The following is an 18,112-nucleotide window of genomic DNA, read 5'->3' as shown; positions in this document are numbered from 1 at the left end:
ATGTTATTCATTAAAATATTGCGGAGGTCTGGTTGACACATCAAAGGATTTTTGTGCATTTTCTGACATGGATAAAATAGACTGATGGACATCCCCGTGTCATTACACGGAGATGACCTATATCTATCAGACAGGTAGAGGGTTGGGAGAGTAAAAGAAGCCACAGGGAGAACGATTCTTCTATCAGTATGATGGTCTCAAATTTATATCGCAGTAACATCTGGTGCCTTAATTATAATTTAAATTTTAACACAATATTTACGTTCATAACTTTTTAGAAACAAATATCTTTTTTAATATGATAGTAACAGATCTGTATTATTTGATCTATGACTACAGACTTTCAAGCCACAATTACCTGCTTCACTGGAACAAATCAGCTGAGCACTGAGAATGAGTAAGTAACAAGAATTACCGATACAGATTGAAGGATATGGGAGGGGGAAAAATCCATGGCCTTTACTCCTGTGTTACTTATTACAGGAAATTGAAGCATACTAACCTAATTTGCATCATTGCACAGTAATTGGAAAGCCACAGTGCATGGAAGAATTTGAAATTAATGAATGCTCTTTTCTATCTGTGAGGAATATAGGTTAGAGTACGGACAGAGAGTAGTTTAAAGCTTTGTCCTTTTGTACAATGTGCCATTTTATACTGATTACAAACTTCTACTGATCAGATAAGATGACAATCATTTAGAAAGCTATTTTAAATACATTGTTAAATCTTACCAACACATTCTCCAGGCACATCTTGCTTAAAGCCCATGTTACATTCACAGCGGTGACCAGTGGGTGTGAGAATACACCGTCCATTCTTGCAGAGATTGATGAAGTGCTTACAGATGTCCAGTTTTGTTTGATTAATGGTAAAAGTACCTGGAACAAATTCCCATCGTAACACATAAATAAAGCACTTCGCAACCTCAACACAGATTCCAAAGTGGATTGGATTTTGCCCGGCAGTTTTCCAATCATTGCTTTGTGGAGGAGACAAGAGGATATTTCACATCACGTGCTAGCCAAGAGGAAGTTGGAACGATCTCAAAAATTAAATGGACGAAAGAGAGTTTAACAATGGTAATTATGTACGGTCTGCAAGAAAAGAGCTTGATAAATTGACTTTTATTCCTGTTTTCTTGTGGGAACATCAAGGTAACAGGCTTTTAGAGTCCTACTATTGTTGCAGCCTAGTTGTTATCAAACTGTTCACAGCTATTTCCATTTTAAACCTTTAAATATACTACCTTTATTCATAAGTTTAATTTTAACTTTTACAAGAAACTTGTTAGTTTTCTATCTTTAGACTCTAGAGATACATGGTGAAGAAGGCCCTTTGGCCCACCAAGTCCACCTGACCAGTGATCACCATGAACCCTAACCCTATGCTACACACTAGGGACCATTTATAATTTTTACCAAAGTCAATTAACCTACAAATCTGTACGAATTTGTAGTGTGGGAGGAAACTGAAGCACCTGGGGAAAACCCACACGGTCAGAGCAAGAAAGTACAAACTCCGTACAGTCAGGATCGAATCCAGGCCTCTGGTGCTGTAAGGCAGCAACACTACCGCTGCGTCACTGTGCCGCCATCGTTCCATTTCCCAGCATTCTGATACCATCACAATCATGTATTTTTCAATTCATGTTTGATATGATAAATCATAGCTTTACAGAATATATAATTTGAACAGGCTTATAAAAACCGTCCAGCCAGCAGAAATCCCATCTAGAAATTCCATTGTTCCCAAGATGATATGCCGGAATGCACAGGTTTGGTGGGCCAACAACTACTTGGGTTGTTCTCCTGCTGCCTCCTCATATAATCATGTTAGAATCAGTTATTCATCAGTACCAGTAGCACTTTAGTGCAGTCATTTTGATATGGCAGGTTGATGAGTGGATGAAAATTGGAGTTATGATGGGATCCGCCCAACACTACTGGCAGTGATAATATCCAAGACGTTGAAAAGAGCTCTTGGGGCTGAAGAGAATGTAATTCAGGGAGTTTTCTGCAATCTGGCATGCAGATGTGTTTTTTAGGATGAGATTGAGGATGGGAGATCAAGGGCTGATCTGATTGTGGGACACAACCGGAAGAGCAACATCAAAATGGATGGGATCATGGATGTGAGGAGCATTGCTGAGGGCTTTTGAAGAGAACATGCACTTGAGGAATGACACAAAAAGCTGGAGCAACTCGGCAGGACAGGCAACATCTCTGGAGAGAAGGAATGGGTCTGAAGAATGGTCTCGACCCAAAACATCACCCATTCCTTCTCTCCAGAGATGTTGCCTGTCCCGCTGAATTAATCCAGCTTTTTGTGTCTATCTTTGTTTTAAACCAGCATCTGCAGTTCCTTCCTATACACTTGAGGAATGGCAGGATTCGACCAAGAAAACATTTCTCAAGAAATTATATGTGATCAAACTTCCAGGTATATATACACTTGTAACTTTAGGTATGTGTTCTTCCAGTTACAGATTTTTTTTGAAATTATGTTTTTTTTAATGTTTGTTTAGTATCAGCAATCATGGCAACAATTTAAGACAATTAATTTAGAGAATTACGCACAATAGCACACAATACTTTAAAAGGTATCTTCCTTAGCATATTGATATGAAGTCACTAAACAAGTGGATTGAAACCACTGTATAAAGTGGCCATCATACATGAATAGCAATAAGCAGTAAACTGTATAAAGGTGGCAGAATGTTTCTTGGTAAATTTCAGTACTGCAAACTTTGGTTTTGTTCCCCTTTCTTTATATTTTCGGTTCTTAACTAGTTGTTAAAATAGAAAGGCATAAAATAGAAAGGCATAAAATAAAACCTTACCGATAACTGGCGGTCTATGTCGTCCATTTCCATTACCATTTCCACCTGAGCCGCCATTAACAATGGAAGGATGCGTCACAGGAACAGCAGGTGGATATCCTTCTCCATTAAAATCAAATCTAGGAAAGCCAGCCGTGTCAGGGAAGCCTGGTCTATAATTTGGATCATAGTGTGGAATGCCCTGAACAACTGGGACACCTTCAATGCAAAGTCTACGATATTCATCTGTGTTAAAAAGAAATGTGCTCAGCATTACATTGGTTAATCCATTTGTAACTTTCATACTCAAATAGTTATAACTCTTTCTTTCACATAAGATGTTAAGATAAGGCCCATTTGTACGATAGGTAAATGTGAATTAGCTATGGCACTACCTCAGGAGTTCAATGCTGTTTCCTGGCCAATAATTGTGTCTTTTCCTGCACCACTGCAGCAGATAATTTAGCCATTATCACAATGCTGAAAATCAAAAAATGAAATCTGTAGATATAGGAAAACTGAAATAAAACAGAAATGCTGTAAGCACCCAACAAGCTTAGGCAGTATCTGTTTGGAGAAAAGGGTTTTCAACCTGAAACATTAACCTTGTTTCTATTACCACATATGCAGTCTGACCTTCAGAGTGCTTGCAGCATTTTCTGTTTTTATTATCACAATGCTTTCTTAAGGAGTGTGTGCACAAAGTGGCAGCTTTGTTGCCTACTTTCAACAGTACCTACAACATAATTCTCATTGGCTGTGAAGCTGTTGGTATGCCTTTTGGTTATGAATGGCATAACATAAAATACAAATTCCTTCTGGGAAAGGAGTTGAGGGATAATTGTGGGGTGAACTAGGGTTTCATGGAGAAAACAGTGCCTTTGAATTGCTCAAATGAAGGGGTGAGACGATTCTTTGACTGTGGAGGTGTTGGAAACTGCACATATTCCATTGAAAACAGAACTTCTGGAATGGAAACTGAGGACAAAATAAACTCTTTCATAGTTACAGGAAGGAGGGAGCAATCATGCATGAAATAGCCACTTTGCCCCAGGTGTCCATTCCTCTTTTGCATCAGTTCCACATAACCCCTAATTCCCTAACCTTTCAAACATGTATCCACCTTCTCCTTAAATACTCTACATTTGTGCCTCTACAAACTTGAGATAATGAATTATAGACATTCACTACCCTGTGCAGGAAGAAATTCCAACACATATCAGGTTTAGGACTCCCCCCCCCCCCCCCCAACCCTCCATATCTTATAACTACGTACACTTGTTTAAGGTTACGGAGACATCTCAACAGGTACCTCCTCATGCCCCCTTAGTTTCTTGCATGTTTCAATAATATCTTCCCTCATTCTTTGAATTCCCAAAGGATACAAATCCAACCTCATTCATTGTTGGTGACAGCCCACCTCATCCCAGAAATTAGAATAATGAATATCTTCTGGACTATCTGCATTGCTGGTAAATCTTTTCTTAATCAAGGAAACAATGAACACTTGGATGCTGGATATGACATGACTTGTTAGTACAGTCAGTGGGTGTTCCAAATGCTAAAGCCAAACATTAATCATAATGGAATTTGTGAATTGCCAATTCCAATCACACTTCTGAGTTGTTGGACATTGAAAATATTTTCTACTTTTGTCAAACAATGCAATTCCATTGTGGGCAATGAAATTTGAGTTACCATGCAGCACACAAATAAGATAAACACAACACTTTTAATTTAACATAAAACCTAAAAAACATCCCCCCCACAGCGGAATCAGCGTTTCCTATTGTGAGGGAAGGCACCAAAGTTCAGTCCTCTTCCTTGGGGCCTATTGAGGTCTCCGCAGTCGCCGCTACGGCAGCCCAATGTTTTCAGACCCTCAAACGGAAGAACACTCTCAGCAGCCCGGAGCCTCCGAATCGGCTGCTTCCTACCGGAGACCGAGGCTCCCGAAGTCCACAGACCAGCTGGGCGGAGACTCAACACAAGCGACCCTCGGCAAAAGGTCCCAGGCTCCGCGATGTCAAAGTCAGCGCCGCCCGCGTCTGGAAACTCCGAGGACCACAGCTCCAAGGTGTTAAAGTTGGCAGTCCTAGTACTCCAGAGCTCCAACACGGCGATTCCCGGTAAGGCATCGTTCGCTCCGAGACGGAATCCAGTGCTGCACCACTGCTGAAGCTGAAGCTCTGGCCAGTCTCCGGCAATCCAATCCAATCCAAACCAAATGGTAGGCCGCGAGGAAGGGGCGAAGATGCGGCTCGGAGGATAGTTGCATCATCGACCAGGTAGTGACTGAGAAAACGGTTTCCCCCTACCCCCACATAAAAAATACTAAAGACCTCCAAAAACAAACTTTAAAACAGACTAAAAATAACAAAAAGGATGAGAGGACAGACAGCTGCAGACGAGGCAGCCACACTCGATAGCGCCACCACTCCAGTATCATTCCACTTTTCACAAGTGCAGAGCTCTGAAATTTATGTTTTAAACACCCCAAAAGCATGTACCATGAAGTAGCTGGCGATGCTGACAAGGAGATTCTGGTTGTCTACCTGTGCTCTGATTAAAGAACTATCAGTAGTGGTTGTTGAAAGAATGAGCTGGTCTACTATCAACTTACTGAGTCCTATGTTGTATGGAATGTAGATCTTAATGAAAACATGTTTCCTGCCAACTTGTCAGCTTAAATTTGGAATTCCCATATTTCTTCTTACCAGAACCCCTGATGGGGCACATCTCTGGAACAGAACCGAGGGCCCAACAACGTCCAGAATCACAGCAGCACTGCATCTTAGTGTAATACCTGGTTAACTCCTGGGCACAACGGCCATTAACCAGGCTGGAAAAACAAGTACCAGCTCGCTGATCTGAGAAAGAAACAAAGAGATTGATTACCGGTACTTATTTCACAATATTTCAACATTCTTGATGTATATTCAAAAAACCTTCAAAGAGCATTTTTTTTCTGTTTATTTTTAGAGATAATTCCAAGCATTATTCCAAGCTATTCGGCCCACTGAGTCCATGCTGATGACTGATCACCCATTCACACCCATAACTCTCCTCCTGTCTTGAACCCCATTTATGTGCGGTCTCACATTATTTTAAACTCTTCACTGCCTCATTCCAAATAGACATTCTTAACATGTGAGCTTTTACAGTGCAACTTGCCAGACTTTTCAAGTATACTGAACAAACTGCCAAGCCTGATTCTGTTTTAAACTGTCGTTGGCAACTTACTTTCTGCAAAGGTTGATTAAAAACAAACAGCAGAAGAACTGTTTCTCGTTCTTCACCTATCTCCAGTCTGGTGACTTTGTGCCTGGGTTCAGAGTAACGAATGTAGGATAGGATTTGAAGTTAGTACGCTTTTGTGCTACATGGCGTTAAAGGAATTTAAAAAAAATTCACACAGCTAGTTTTTAGTTTATTATTTATTAGGTTTAGCTCCCAATTTAGCTGTAAGTGGTGAACCAGTTATTCACCTTTTTCAGAAGAGATTGCGAATCCTATAACCTTTTGACCTGTTAAGAGATATAGAGCAATCTTATGATTTTAACATAAACCTAACTTACTGCATAGGGCAATTGTTGTCTCATGGAACTAATTTCATCTGATATTGACTCCCATATTTTCTTCTTTCATCCAGTCACTTCTTCCTATGCCAGTATTTCTTCCAATTTTCATCATTTTAATAGTTTCTAATTCCAACACATACCCATCTTCTTTCCATCATGTACTTGGAAGGTCTATACCCTTTTGTCCACAAATCATGAATGTCAAGGGCCTTTTGCTTTCTCTTTGACTGGAGTGCCAACTAGTCCGCACTTTCTACCACACTCCATTTCTTGACTCAACATGTTCTCACAGTGAAGAAATTCACTTTTGACTCCACTCACTTTGTTTAACCGGGGAGAACTGTGCTGGATCCTAATCGAATATATAGACCACACAGCCAAGTAATACTTTTCTTTCATGTGGTATGTGGTACAATTTGGTGTCAAACAATCACAAGTTCCCACCTCTATCACTTTCTTTTCCTGGTACATTATGTGTATAGAACAGTACAGCACAGGTAAGGGGCCCTTCAGCCCATAATGTGCTAGCCAAACATCTGTGGTTAAAGATTTCAAGATTTCAAGATTTCAAATTTATTTTGTCACATACACCTTTCGGTGTAGTGAAATTCTTTTTGCCATGCAGCACATAAAAAAAGAATACAACATAACAGTAGTAGGTAGTTTCAGATAGATACATCAAAACATCCCCCCACAATGGTTCCCATTGTGGGGAAAGGCACAAAGTCCAGTCCCATCCCCATGTCCACCCATAGTCGGGCCTCCTTACTCGAGACGCGCAGCTCCGCCGCCGATGCCGAACCGGCACCTCTGCCACCGCTGCTGAGCCGGTGCCGCCGCCGCCGCTGAGCCGGTGCCGCCGCCGGTGTTGAAACTAATCTTCTCTGCCTGCACACGATCCATAACCAACCATTCTCCGTATCTAAAAATGTCTTAAATGTCACTATCATATCTGCCTCTACCACCAGTCGTGGCAGCATATCCCAGGTACCCATCGCTCTTTATGTAAAACAGAACTCCTTTAAGTTTTGGTCCTCTCATCTTACAGCTATGCCTCTGAACATTTTCACCTTCAGGAAAAGGTTTTATCTACCCTATCTACGCCACTCATAACTTTACCTACTTCTATCAGGTCTCCCCTCATCCTCCGATGCTCCAGAGATAATAATTCTAGTTTGTCCAACTTTTCCTGCCGAATATGCCACAATGTAATGTTACAAATGAGTTTTGAGGTTTCAAATCAATGATGGAGAAAGAACACCTCAACAATGTAAAATAAAATCAAAAAGTATTAAAAGATCAATCAAACAACGGGTCTCATGCCCTTCTGCTCACTGGGGGCTTGTTAGGTACATGTGGTGACTAATAGTATACAGTGGTCCTGGCACCGTTTGCGCGTTGGGCCTGAGAAGAAGTCCCATGAGCTCACATGCAGCATGCATTTATGTAATCAATAAGCTGGTGCTTCTTTCCTAATCTAAACTGGCTATCCTTCTTAATACTGAAAACAAAGGATTTTCATTGCACTGGATGCCGAGCAGCTGCATGTCCAAATGAGCCTGCTATGTTCTTGCAGCTGCATGTCCAAGTGAGCCTGCTTTCTTGACATGGGAACTGTTAGCAGACAACTCATTATTAACTAAATCGCATGTTTTTATCCTTACATTACAACCTGGTTGGGTGAAGGGTCTGCTGCCATGTTGTACAATTCCATAACTTTCCCTCAGTTTCCATTGTACCTGTGTTGACAATTGCACACTCAATCACAGAGTTTCTCAAAGGACTTAACTTCAACTGGTTTGTTACTTCAACAGGGATTATATCCATTCCATTTTCACTGCTCCTGCTTTCACCTTCTACATTCAAGGTGGATGTCTATCATTCCCAGTATCTCCAGCATGATGGCATCTCCAAACATGTTATTTTTCTTTCACCATTCCTCCAATAACATTGTGGTTCACATCTCATTCATCTCCACCTTCTCTTCCCTTCTCATAGCATTTTCCCAAGCTACCAAATGTACAGCAGCTACCCTTTTATTTATTCATGTTCCAGCAGAAATGGCCCCAAACATTTGAGCAGTCACGAGCATTTGGCATCATATTAATTTACACTCCAGTACTACTCTAACATAATCCTCCTACTGTCCCAAAGACATTCAATGCAAGTATGAGGAACAGTACCTTGTCTTTTGATCAGAATCCTTATACATTTCTACACTCAACAATCATCCAGTTTTCTAAGACATTTTTTACAAATGATTTTATAAAATTATCCAATAGTTCCACCATTTGATTCCTTGCTTTGTACCATTAACATATTTTGCCAGATGGGGCAGTACAGTGGCACAGCGGTAGAGTTGCCGGTTTACACCGCCAGAGCCCTGGGTTCAATCCTGACTACGGGTGCTGTCTCTACAGAGTTTGTACGTTCGCCCCGTGACCTGCGTGGTTTTCTCAGAGATCTTCGGTTTCCTCCCACACTCCAAAGACATAGAGGTTTGTAGGTTAATTGGCTTGGTATAAATGTAAATTTCCCCTAGTGTGTGTAGGATAATGTTAATGTGTGGGGAACACTGGTCGTTGCGGACTCGGTGGGTCAAAGGGCCTGTTTCCGCACTGTATCTCTAAACTAAACTAAGCCTAAACTGAAGAAGGGTCTCGACCCGAAAAGTCACTCATTCCTTCTCTTCAGAGATGCCCCATGTCCCGCTGAGGTACTCCAGCATTTTGTGTCTACCTTCAATCTAAACTAAATCATCATCTCTCCTGAAATGCAATCTCTCCTGTCTTCCACAGAATAGGAAACTTATTCTGCCCTTTTTTGTGATATTCAGTGTTCAAAATATGCTGCATTTCTACTTTCCCAGGTCTCTTGATAAATTATTGGTCTGAAATGTTAATACCACAGATATTGCCTGACCTATTGAATATTTCCAGCATTTTTGTTTTTATTTCACATTTTGGATATCTTCATTATTTTATTATAAAAAAGAGTGTTTAGAATGGATCTCAGAATTTGACTGCATTTCTGAAGTAATTGGTTGATTATTTAGGCTAATGTGACCTGCCAAGTATCATCTACTTCTACACCAAATCGCATTCTCGTGTTTTTTGTGCATAAATAATAGTAATGCCCTGCTTCATGTGTCATTTCTAAAATAACACCAACGTTGCAGAGACTTGTTCTATCCACTTGCCCAAGAAGAACGGTGGACTTTCCTGCAACTGTTAGTCCATAATTGGAAAGCTATACAACACTTTGTGGATCCATGTCCAGAAATATACATTTGTAGGCACTAAATTTAACAATAAAATTCCAAGTTACTTGAAAACACCATTCTCAAGTTATTTGAAAACAAATCCAGAGCTTCCCAGCTATTTGAATCCAGATTAGACTGATTTTATTTATGAGTTCACAGAGAAGAATTTTAATGATTCATGATGCAAGTTAGAATATGAAACGATTAGGAAAGATGATAAAAAAGAAAGCTACATTATTTTAAGCTAATAATTAAACTAGCAAAGAATACAAAAAAATAGTAAACTATGCTAGCAGCACATAATTAAAAGGGAAAAAAAATGAAGGATAGTGTAGCTATCATTATTCAGTAGCTTTCAATGAGATCCTCCCTCATTCTTCTAAACTCCAGCCCAGAGCCTTCAAACAGATTCAGATTCAGATTCAACTTTAATTGTCATTGTCAGTGTACAGTACAGAGACAACGAAATGCAGTAGAGACAACGAAACTCCGTGCCTTTATCATAACTTCAATGTCCTTCATCACTGCCCACTCTACTGCCAATTTTGGTGTCATCTGCAAATTTACTAACAATATTAACTACATTAACTACATAAGAAAGAAATTAGAAAAGCTAAAAGAAGATATGAGGTTGCTTTGGCAAGTAAGGTGAAAGTAAATCCAAAGGGTTTCTACAGCTATATTAATAGCAAAAGGATAACGAGGGATAAAATTGGTCCATTGGAGAAACAGAGTGGGCAGCTATCTGCAGAGCCAAAAGAGATGGGGGAGATATTGAACAATTTCTTTTCTTCGGTATTCACCAAGGAGAAGGATATTGAATTATGTGCGGTAAGGGAAACGAGTAGAGTAGTTATGGATACTATGAGTTTCAAAGTAAAAGAAGTACTGACACTTTTGAAAAATATAAAAGTGGATAAGTCTCCAGGTCCTGACAGGATATTCCCTAGGACATTGAGGGAAGTTAGTGTAGAAATAGCCGGGGCTATGACAGAAATATTTCAAATGTCATTAGAAACGGGAATAGTCCCCGAGGATTGGCGTACTGCGCATGTTGTTCCATTGTTTAAAAAGGGTTCTAAGAGTAAACCTAGCAATTATAGACCTGTTAGTTTGACTTCAGTGGTGGGCAAATTAATGGAAAAGATACTTAGAGATAATATATATAAGCATCTGGATAAACAGGGTCTGATTAGGAACAGTCAACATGGATTTGTGCCTGGAAGGGCATGTTTGACTAATCTTCTTGAATTTTTTGAAGAGGTTACTAGGGAAATTTACGAGGGTAAAGCAGTGGATGTTGTCTATATGGACTTTAGTAAGGCCTTTGACAAGGTTCCTCATGGAAGGTTGGTTAAGAAGGTTAAACTGTTGGGTATAAATGCAGGAATAGCAAGATGGATTCAGCAGTGGCTGAATGGGAGAAGCCAGAGGGTAATGGTGGATGGCTGTTTGTCGGGTTGGAGGCAGGTGACTAGTGGGGTGCCTCAGGGATCTGTGTTGGGTCCTTTGTTGTTTGTCATGTACATCAATGATCTGGAGGAAGGGGTGGTAAATTGGATTAGTAAGTATGCAGATGATACCAAGATAGGGGGTGTTGTGGATAATGAAGAGGATTTCCAAAGTCTACAGAGTGATTTAGGCCATTTGGAAAAATGGGCTGAAAGAGGCAGATGGAGTTTAATGCTGATAAATGTGAGGTGTTACACCTTGGCAGGACAAATCAAAATAGGACGTACATGATAAATGGTAGGGAATTGAAGAATACAGTTGAACAGAGGGATCTGGGAATAACCGTGCATAGTTCCTTGAAGGTGGAATCTCATATAGATAGGGTGGTAAAGAAAGCTTTTGGTATACTAGCCTTTATAAATCAGAGCATTGAGTATAGAAGCTGGGATGTAATGTTAAAATTGTACAAGGCATTGGTGAGACCAAATCTGGAGTATGGTGTACAATTTTGGTCGCCCAATTATAGGAAGGATGTCAACAAAATAGAGAGAGTACAGAGGAGATTTACTAGAATGTTGCCTGGGTTTCAACAACTAAGTTACAGAGATAGGTTGAATAAGTTAGGTCTTTATTCTCTGGAGCGCAGAAGGTTAAGGGTGGACTTGATAGAGGTCTTTAAAATGATGAGAGGGATAGACAGAGTTGACGTGATCAAGCTTTTCCCTTTGAGAATAGGGAAGATTCAAACAAGAGGACATGACTTCAGAATTAAGGGACAGAAGTTTAGGGGTAACATGAGGGGGGAACTTCTTTACTCAGAGAGTGGTAGCGGTGTGGAATGAGCTTCCAGTGGAAGTGGTGGCGGCAGGTTCGTTGGTATCATTTAAAAATAAATTGGATAGGCATATGGATGAGAAGGGAATGGAGGGTTATGGTATGAGTGCAGGCAGGTGGGACTAAGGGAAAAAAGTTGTTCGGCACGGACTTGTAGGGCCGAGATGGCCTGTTTCCGTGCTGTAATTGTTATATGGTTATATGGTTATTGGTCAGTATGGACAGGCGAGTTTAAGTGACAGGTGGCAGAGGCTGCTGAATTCCCTCCTTTGCCCCTCAGTTCCCCTTCCGTTACCATTCTAGTTCAAAAGTCTTGCACCGTTGAGGCCGCATTGTTGTCATCAGATGACAACATTTAGATCCCAGCAATAATTTTTACATCAGTACTAACCTACCACAGGCCACGAACAGTATGCCATAAGAAACTCAGTAAAGGTTTACATTTTTTTAAAGTTGCCTTAGGTCCCAGGGGAAGTAGAGTTGTTGCAGTGGGCCTGTGGGCTCGACATGAAAAGACGCTTCATTTGATTTGGGATACTTCCCACAACCCACCATTTCTATAGCTTCAATCCATCCCAAGCCTTCTTCCCTTCAACTCTGCCAGTTTTGGGTAGGAGACAGTGAAATAAGTGTAAATGAACCCATGACCACTTTAGGCCATGTAACCCTGCAATTGGCCCAAGGTAAAAACCGGGATGAATATCTTTTGTGTGTTATTTGTAATCTTAAGCACATTTTGAAATGTTTTGAACGGGTGATTTACAAAATTTTAGATTCCTATTTATTATATTTTGTTTATCCTGTTCCAAGAAATATTGGCCGCTTTTTTTAGTGGCCCAATCTTCTTTTCTTTTAAACAATATTGCAAAAAAGAAAAAGAACAAAAAAATTGGTTCTCTTGGAAATATTTCATAGAAGTAATCTAATATGCAATAATGCGGATCCAACCAGGTCAAATACAGAACTCAGATTTGAGGGAAGTAAGCTCAATAATTTCTTCACTCTGGCTGAATAAATGAGCTAATTTTTAGTTATTTTGGACAAATTCTTCACACATCTGTATCAGTAATTAAAGAGCCTTTGGCCTGAAAAGTGTGTCTCATTCCAAAGAAGCTGCCTGATCTGTTGAGCAATTCCAGCATATTTGGATCCATGAAAGACACAAGCATATTTTGCTTTTTATTCTCATTTCAATAATGTTCCTACTTGGCTCTCCTTTCTACTCCACCCCCCACCCCTGCCGACAAATTAGCAGACAACCTCTCCACTAATTGATTGATCTGCCAAACTGATACAAATCCAATGCAAAATTAATGATCCCATCCCTTCCCTCTGACTGCACCCTCAACTGTCAACCCAACTTCATGATCCCTGCAGCAATGCTTGCCAAGAGCCTACCAGCCAAAGACTGTCACTGACCCCGTACGAATCACCAAATCTCTCCCCCACCCCCCCCCCCCCCCCCCCTCCCATTCCTCTTTTCTAGGCGTAGACCCAATTACTTTGCGTGCCACAAGAAAATGTCTTAAGCTTTGCAGGGACTTAGGCCATATGTGTGACTCAATTTACCACTCCTGGGGCCATAGGCATTCATGGATCTGAGTCCTTCATGGGTCCAAACAACTTCAAGGCACATCTGCAAACTGACCTATTCAGTTTTGCACTGTCAACAGTCACACTGACAACCTCTAAACAGATGTCAACCAGAACAACAGAACAATTGTTATACATGTATCCTCAAATGGAATAAAATTTCAAAAGTTGAATCTTGGTTATTCCACACAATTGCTGCCTGGGCAAGAAATCTAGTGTTTCCTGTTTACGTTACAATTACTTTTTATCTTTTTGGAAAATGCCTGTATTTATTATTTATCAAAATTGTCAATGTTTAGCAAATATTTGTTTCCATATGGCCTTGAACATTCAATAACGTAGCTGGAGATCTTAGTAAATGTGTATGTTTAGAAAACACCCAATATCAAGTTTATTGCCAGAGTTTTTAGAAGAAAGGGAAAAACAGACGTAATGAATTGGATTATTTATTTAGGTTCAAGGTGTAGAGTAAATGTGAATTCAGAAGATAAAGAGCAGATGGAGAATACTTCAAACTTTTCACCATCTATATCTATGTTTATCTATATCTATATATATCTATCTATATATATCTATATCCCCCCCCCCCCCCCACTCACTAATTTTGTCGCCTCCTGCTGGCCAGTGACCATAACGGCTGCTGACGCCCGGCTCTGCACGAAAAACGCTGACATTTTTCCCATTTCGCCTGCGATTTTACTTCCTCCACTCCCCCCCCCCCCCCCTCCAGCCCGGCTCTGTCACGCTGGCCGAAGCCGAAGATCGCCTGCTCCCCCCCGCTGCTTTTCGCCGTCCTCGCTGGCTTACACTGTCCAAAAATCCCGCGCGTCAACGGCCTGCAGGCGCATTGAGGGCGTACGCAGCGTCTCGACGGGCGTAAGCAGCGTCTCAACATCGTACGCAGCGTCTCGACATCGTACGCAGCGTCTCGACGTTGTACGCAGCGTCTCGACGTCGTACACAGAGTCTTGACGGAGTACGCCTAGCTCGTGGTGTTGCGCGATAACGTCAGGCCGCCCCCTCCCCTTGCAACCGCGCGTTGCGGGAACAGACCCAACGGGTCTGCACTTGGTTTAGTATATATTTAAAACTCTCGTGTTGGTTTGTCTGGGTTCTATTCCGCGAATATTCGTTTTAGGCGTTTCTGAATCTCCTCCTCCAAAATTTGCAAAAACTAAACAATTTTTACATATTCCGGTAGGGTTTTCCCTCCCCTTCTTAATGTTTGTTAAATTAGAACATTCGGTTGATCCTTTCCCTGCTTTTTTGGTTACATAAAAGATTTCAAAATGTTAAAAAAATCAAACTGCTTCTCACCCATAGAATGTTGACGAACGTTCCGTCGTGTGATGTTACAATGCCCAATGCTCACATATGGCCAATCGCAATGGAACTCATTTACATATGCCTTTGCTCCAGCTCCAGCCCCGCCCCCCCACCTAATGTAGCAGCACGTTCCATTGTGTGATGTCATATTGCCATTTCTCAGATGGCCAATCGCAATGGATCTCGTTTACATATGCCTTTGCACGAGCCCCAGCCCCGCCCCCCCGCCGTCTGTGTCGAAGCGCGTGATAACCCTTCTCTCCTCACCCCTCTCTCCTCACCTCTCTCTCCCCTCTCTCCTCCAACCTCTCTCCCCCCATTCCCCTCACTCCTCCCCTCTCTCCTCACTCCTCTCCCCTCAACCCTCTCCTCACACCTCTTTCCCCACCCCTCTCTCATTACCCCTCTCCTCCTCCTCTCCATCCCCCCCTCTCAACACTATCCCCATCTACCTGTCTCCCCCTTCACCCTCCCTGCTCTCCTCCCCTCCCCATCCTCATCCTCCTCTCTCTCCCTTCCCCCCTCCCCTTCCCTCTCCTCTCCCCCTCCCCACTCTCTCCCCATCTTACCCCTCTCCCCTCCTGCTCCCTCCCTCTTCCCCCCTCTCTCCTCCCCCCTCTTTCCCTATTCCCCTCACCCCTCAATCCTCTCTCCCCACCACTCTCCTCACCCCTCTCTCCCCACGCCACTCTCATCACCCCTCTCTCATCACCCCTCTCTCATCACCCCTCTCCCCATCTCCTCCCCCTCTCCCTCCCCTCTCTCCCCTTCCCTTCTCCCCCTCCCTCCCCACTCTTCGTCTTCTCTCACCCCCCCCCCCCCCCACCAACCCCTGCAAGGCAGGACGGGACACTCCAGGAGGAAGGGGCACTCCAGCATACTCGTGTGCCAGCTGCTACAGGCGCCCGACGGGGAGGGTTGTGCTGGAACTGGAGTGAGAGCCGGGGCGGAAAAATAATCCGCCACTGGAACCAAGGACAAGCCTGGGTTCGAGGTCAGGGACGAGCCTACTGGAGCTCAGGCGGTGTCTAAGCTGATGGCTGGAGTCTACAGCCAGGCTGGGCACGTGAACCAGGCCGAGTTGCAGGCCATGGCGCTGCTCTACAACCTGGGTAGGTCCTGGGGCAGGGAATGGGAATGAGGGGGAGGAGGATGAGAGAAATGAGATGGGGTGGGGAGTGGGGTTGTGGAGAGATGGGGTGGGGAGTGGGGTGGGGTGGTAGAGGGAGATGGGGGGTGGAGGAGGGAGATGCCCCTCACTCCCACCCCCTCTACCCCCCCTCCCTGTCTACCCTCACTCCCCCTCTCTACCCCCTCCCTATCCGCCCTCACTTCCACTCTCTCTTCCCCCCTCCCTCTCTACCCTTCCACCCCCTCTCCCTCTCTCTCCCTCTCTACCCCCTCCCTATCTACCCTCACTCCCACCCTCTCTACACCCCTCCCTCTCTGCGTCTCTCCCTCCATCCCCCTCCCTCTCTACCCCCATCCCTCTCTGCCCCCCTTCCCTCTATACTCCCCTCCCTCACTATTCCCCCTCCCTCTCTAGGGCTTGAAGAGGGTGAAGAGGAGGAGGAGGAAGTGCTGGGGGATGAGGAGAAATTATCACACCCGCGCAGTTGGGGGTTATGCGTGAGTGGTGCAATATTGCGTTGGGGGAATGGCTTGCATTGGGGGAAAGGGTGAGTGGTGGAATCTTGCGTTGGGGAGCAGATCCAACGGGTCTGCACTTGGTCTAGTACAACCTAAAATTCTATGGCTAACTATGATATTTCTCCCAATAAAACAACTTGTTGGAGATTAAATTAATCTGGGCTCCCCTATGGGTGAACTGCTCACTGGATAAGTAGGGGGAATCTCAACTTGGAAAGAACATCATCCCTGAAAGATTGGAATGGAAAATCAGAGGGGTTTTTTTCTGCATTAACAACACTGTTGGATGTTGTCCTCTTGAATTTGAGTGGATATTGCATAGGTGTATGAAAAGGTAAGTATAATGAAAATATAGAATTATGCACTGTCTGTAATATTTAATTTTAAGAAAACCATTTCAAGAATGAGTGGTGCTTGCACTTGATATTTATTTTACTTTTTTATTTATATGAATGATAAGGCTAATTATTACTTATCCTTGTGGAGTTTGTAACAAGCTTCGTTCTTGAATTTTATTGTTGGTAATACAGGCAGTCCCACAATGGAATTGCTATTTAATAGATTTGGGTGGTGCTAGACTAATTTGAATGGTGGTTAAAAGACAACTACATTGCAATTGATATTAAGAGCACTCTGCCTTCAATTAGAAATGGAATAAATTGCCATGTCACTAACTGATTTCATCATTTTCACATAACAGTATACTTAACACTCCATAACTATTAGTATTGGAAAACCTCCAAGAACCAAAACAAACAGATCAACTTTTTGAAATCAACACATGCATAGCATACTAAGCACCAGGCACTTCCAGATCAGGTCAGACTAACTGACCTATAGCCTGCGGTTGTGGGCCATAATAACGTAATGCAAATTGTGAAGACAGCTGTACTTCTGTTGAGCTTACTGTCCCAAGAGGAACAGTCTCCAAATGCTGGATTCCAGATTAGAAACATAGAAACATGGAGAATAGGTGCAGGAGTAGGCCATTCGGCCCTTCGAGCCATTAAATATGATCATCCAAAATCAGTACCAGTTCGGGCTTTCCCCCCCATATCCCTTGATTCCTTAGAAACATAGAAATAGGTGTAGGAGTAGGCTCTCTATGGCAAGAATGTCCTTCCTCAGATTAGGAGACCAAAACTGTACGCAATACTCCAGGTGTGGTCTCACCAAGACCCTGTACAACAGCAGTAGAACCTCCCTGCTCCTATACTCAAATCCTTTTGCTATGAATGCTAACATACCATTCGCTTTCTTCACTGCCTGCTGCACCTGCATGCCTACTTTCAATGACTGGTGTACCATGACACCCAGGTCTCGTTGCATCTCCCCTTTTCCTAATCGGCCACCATTCAGATAATAGTCTACTTTCCTGTTTTTGCCACCAAAGTGGATAACCTCACATGTATCCACATTATACTGCATCTGCCATGCATTTGCCCACTCACCCAGCCTATCCAAGTCACCTTGCAGCCTCCTAGCATCCTCCTCACAGCTAACACTGCCCCCAGCTTCGTGTCATCCGCAAACTTGGAGATGTTGCATTCAATTCCCTCGTCCAAATCTAAGAGCTAAATCTAACTCTCCCTT

At 42.7% G+C, this 18,112-nt stretch overlaps 1 protein-coding gene across 1 annotated transcript in view; it reads right to left on the bottom strand.

Moving 5' to 3' along the window:
- The window catches only part of fbn2 (fibrillin 2), a 304,739-nt gene that overhangs the window by 157,685 nt on the left and 128,942 nt on the right, over nt 1-18,112 (bottom strand). Inside the window, exons 9-11 of the mRNA XM_033017776.1 lie at nt 5,539-5,691; nt 2,843-3,067; nt 735-881 (exon numbers count right to left, since the gene is read on the bottom strand). Coding sequence (XP_032873667.1) covers nt 735-881; nt 2,843-3,067; nt 5,539-5,691 — 525 coding nt within the window. The remainder of the gene's footprint in view (nt 1-734; nt 882-2,842; nt 3,068-5,538; nt 5,692-18,112) is intronic.

The sequence above is a fragment of the Amblyraja radiata genome, chromosome 3, assembly GCF_010909765.2.
Source record: "Amblyraja radiata isolate CabotCenter1 chromosome 3, sAmbRad1.1.pri, whole genome shotgun sequence".
In the NCBI taxonomy this organism is placed as follows: Eukaryota; Metazoa; Chordata; class Chondrichthyes; order Rajiformes; family Rajidae; genus Amblyraja; species Amblyraja radiata.
The sequence above is the reverse complement of the archived record's forward strand: the minus strand, read 5'-3'. Positions and strand labels throughout refer to the sequence as shown.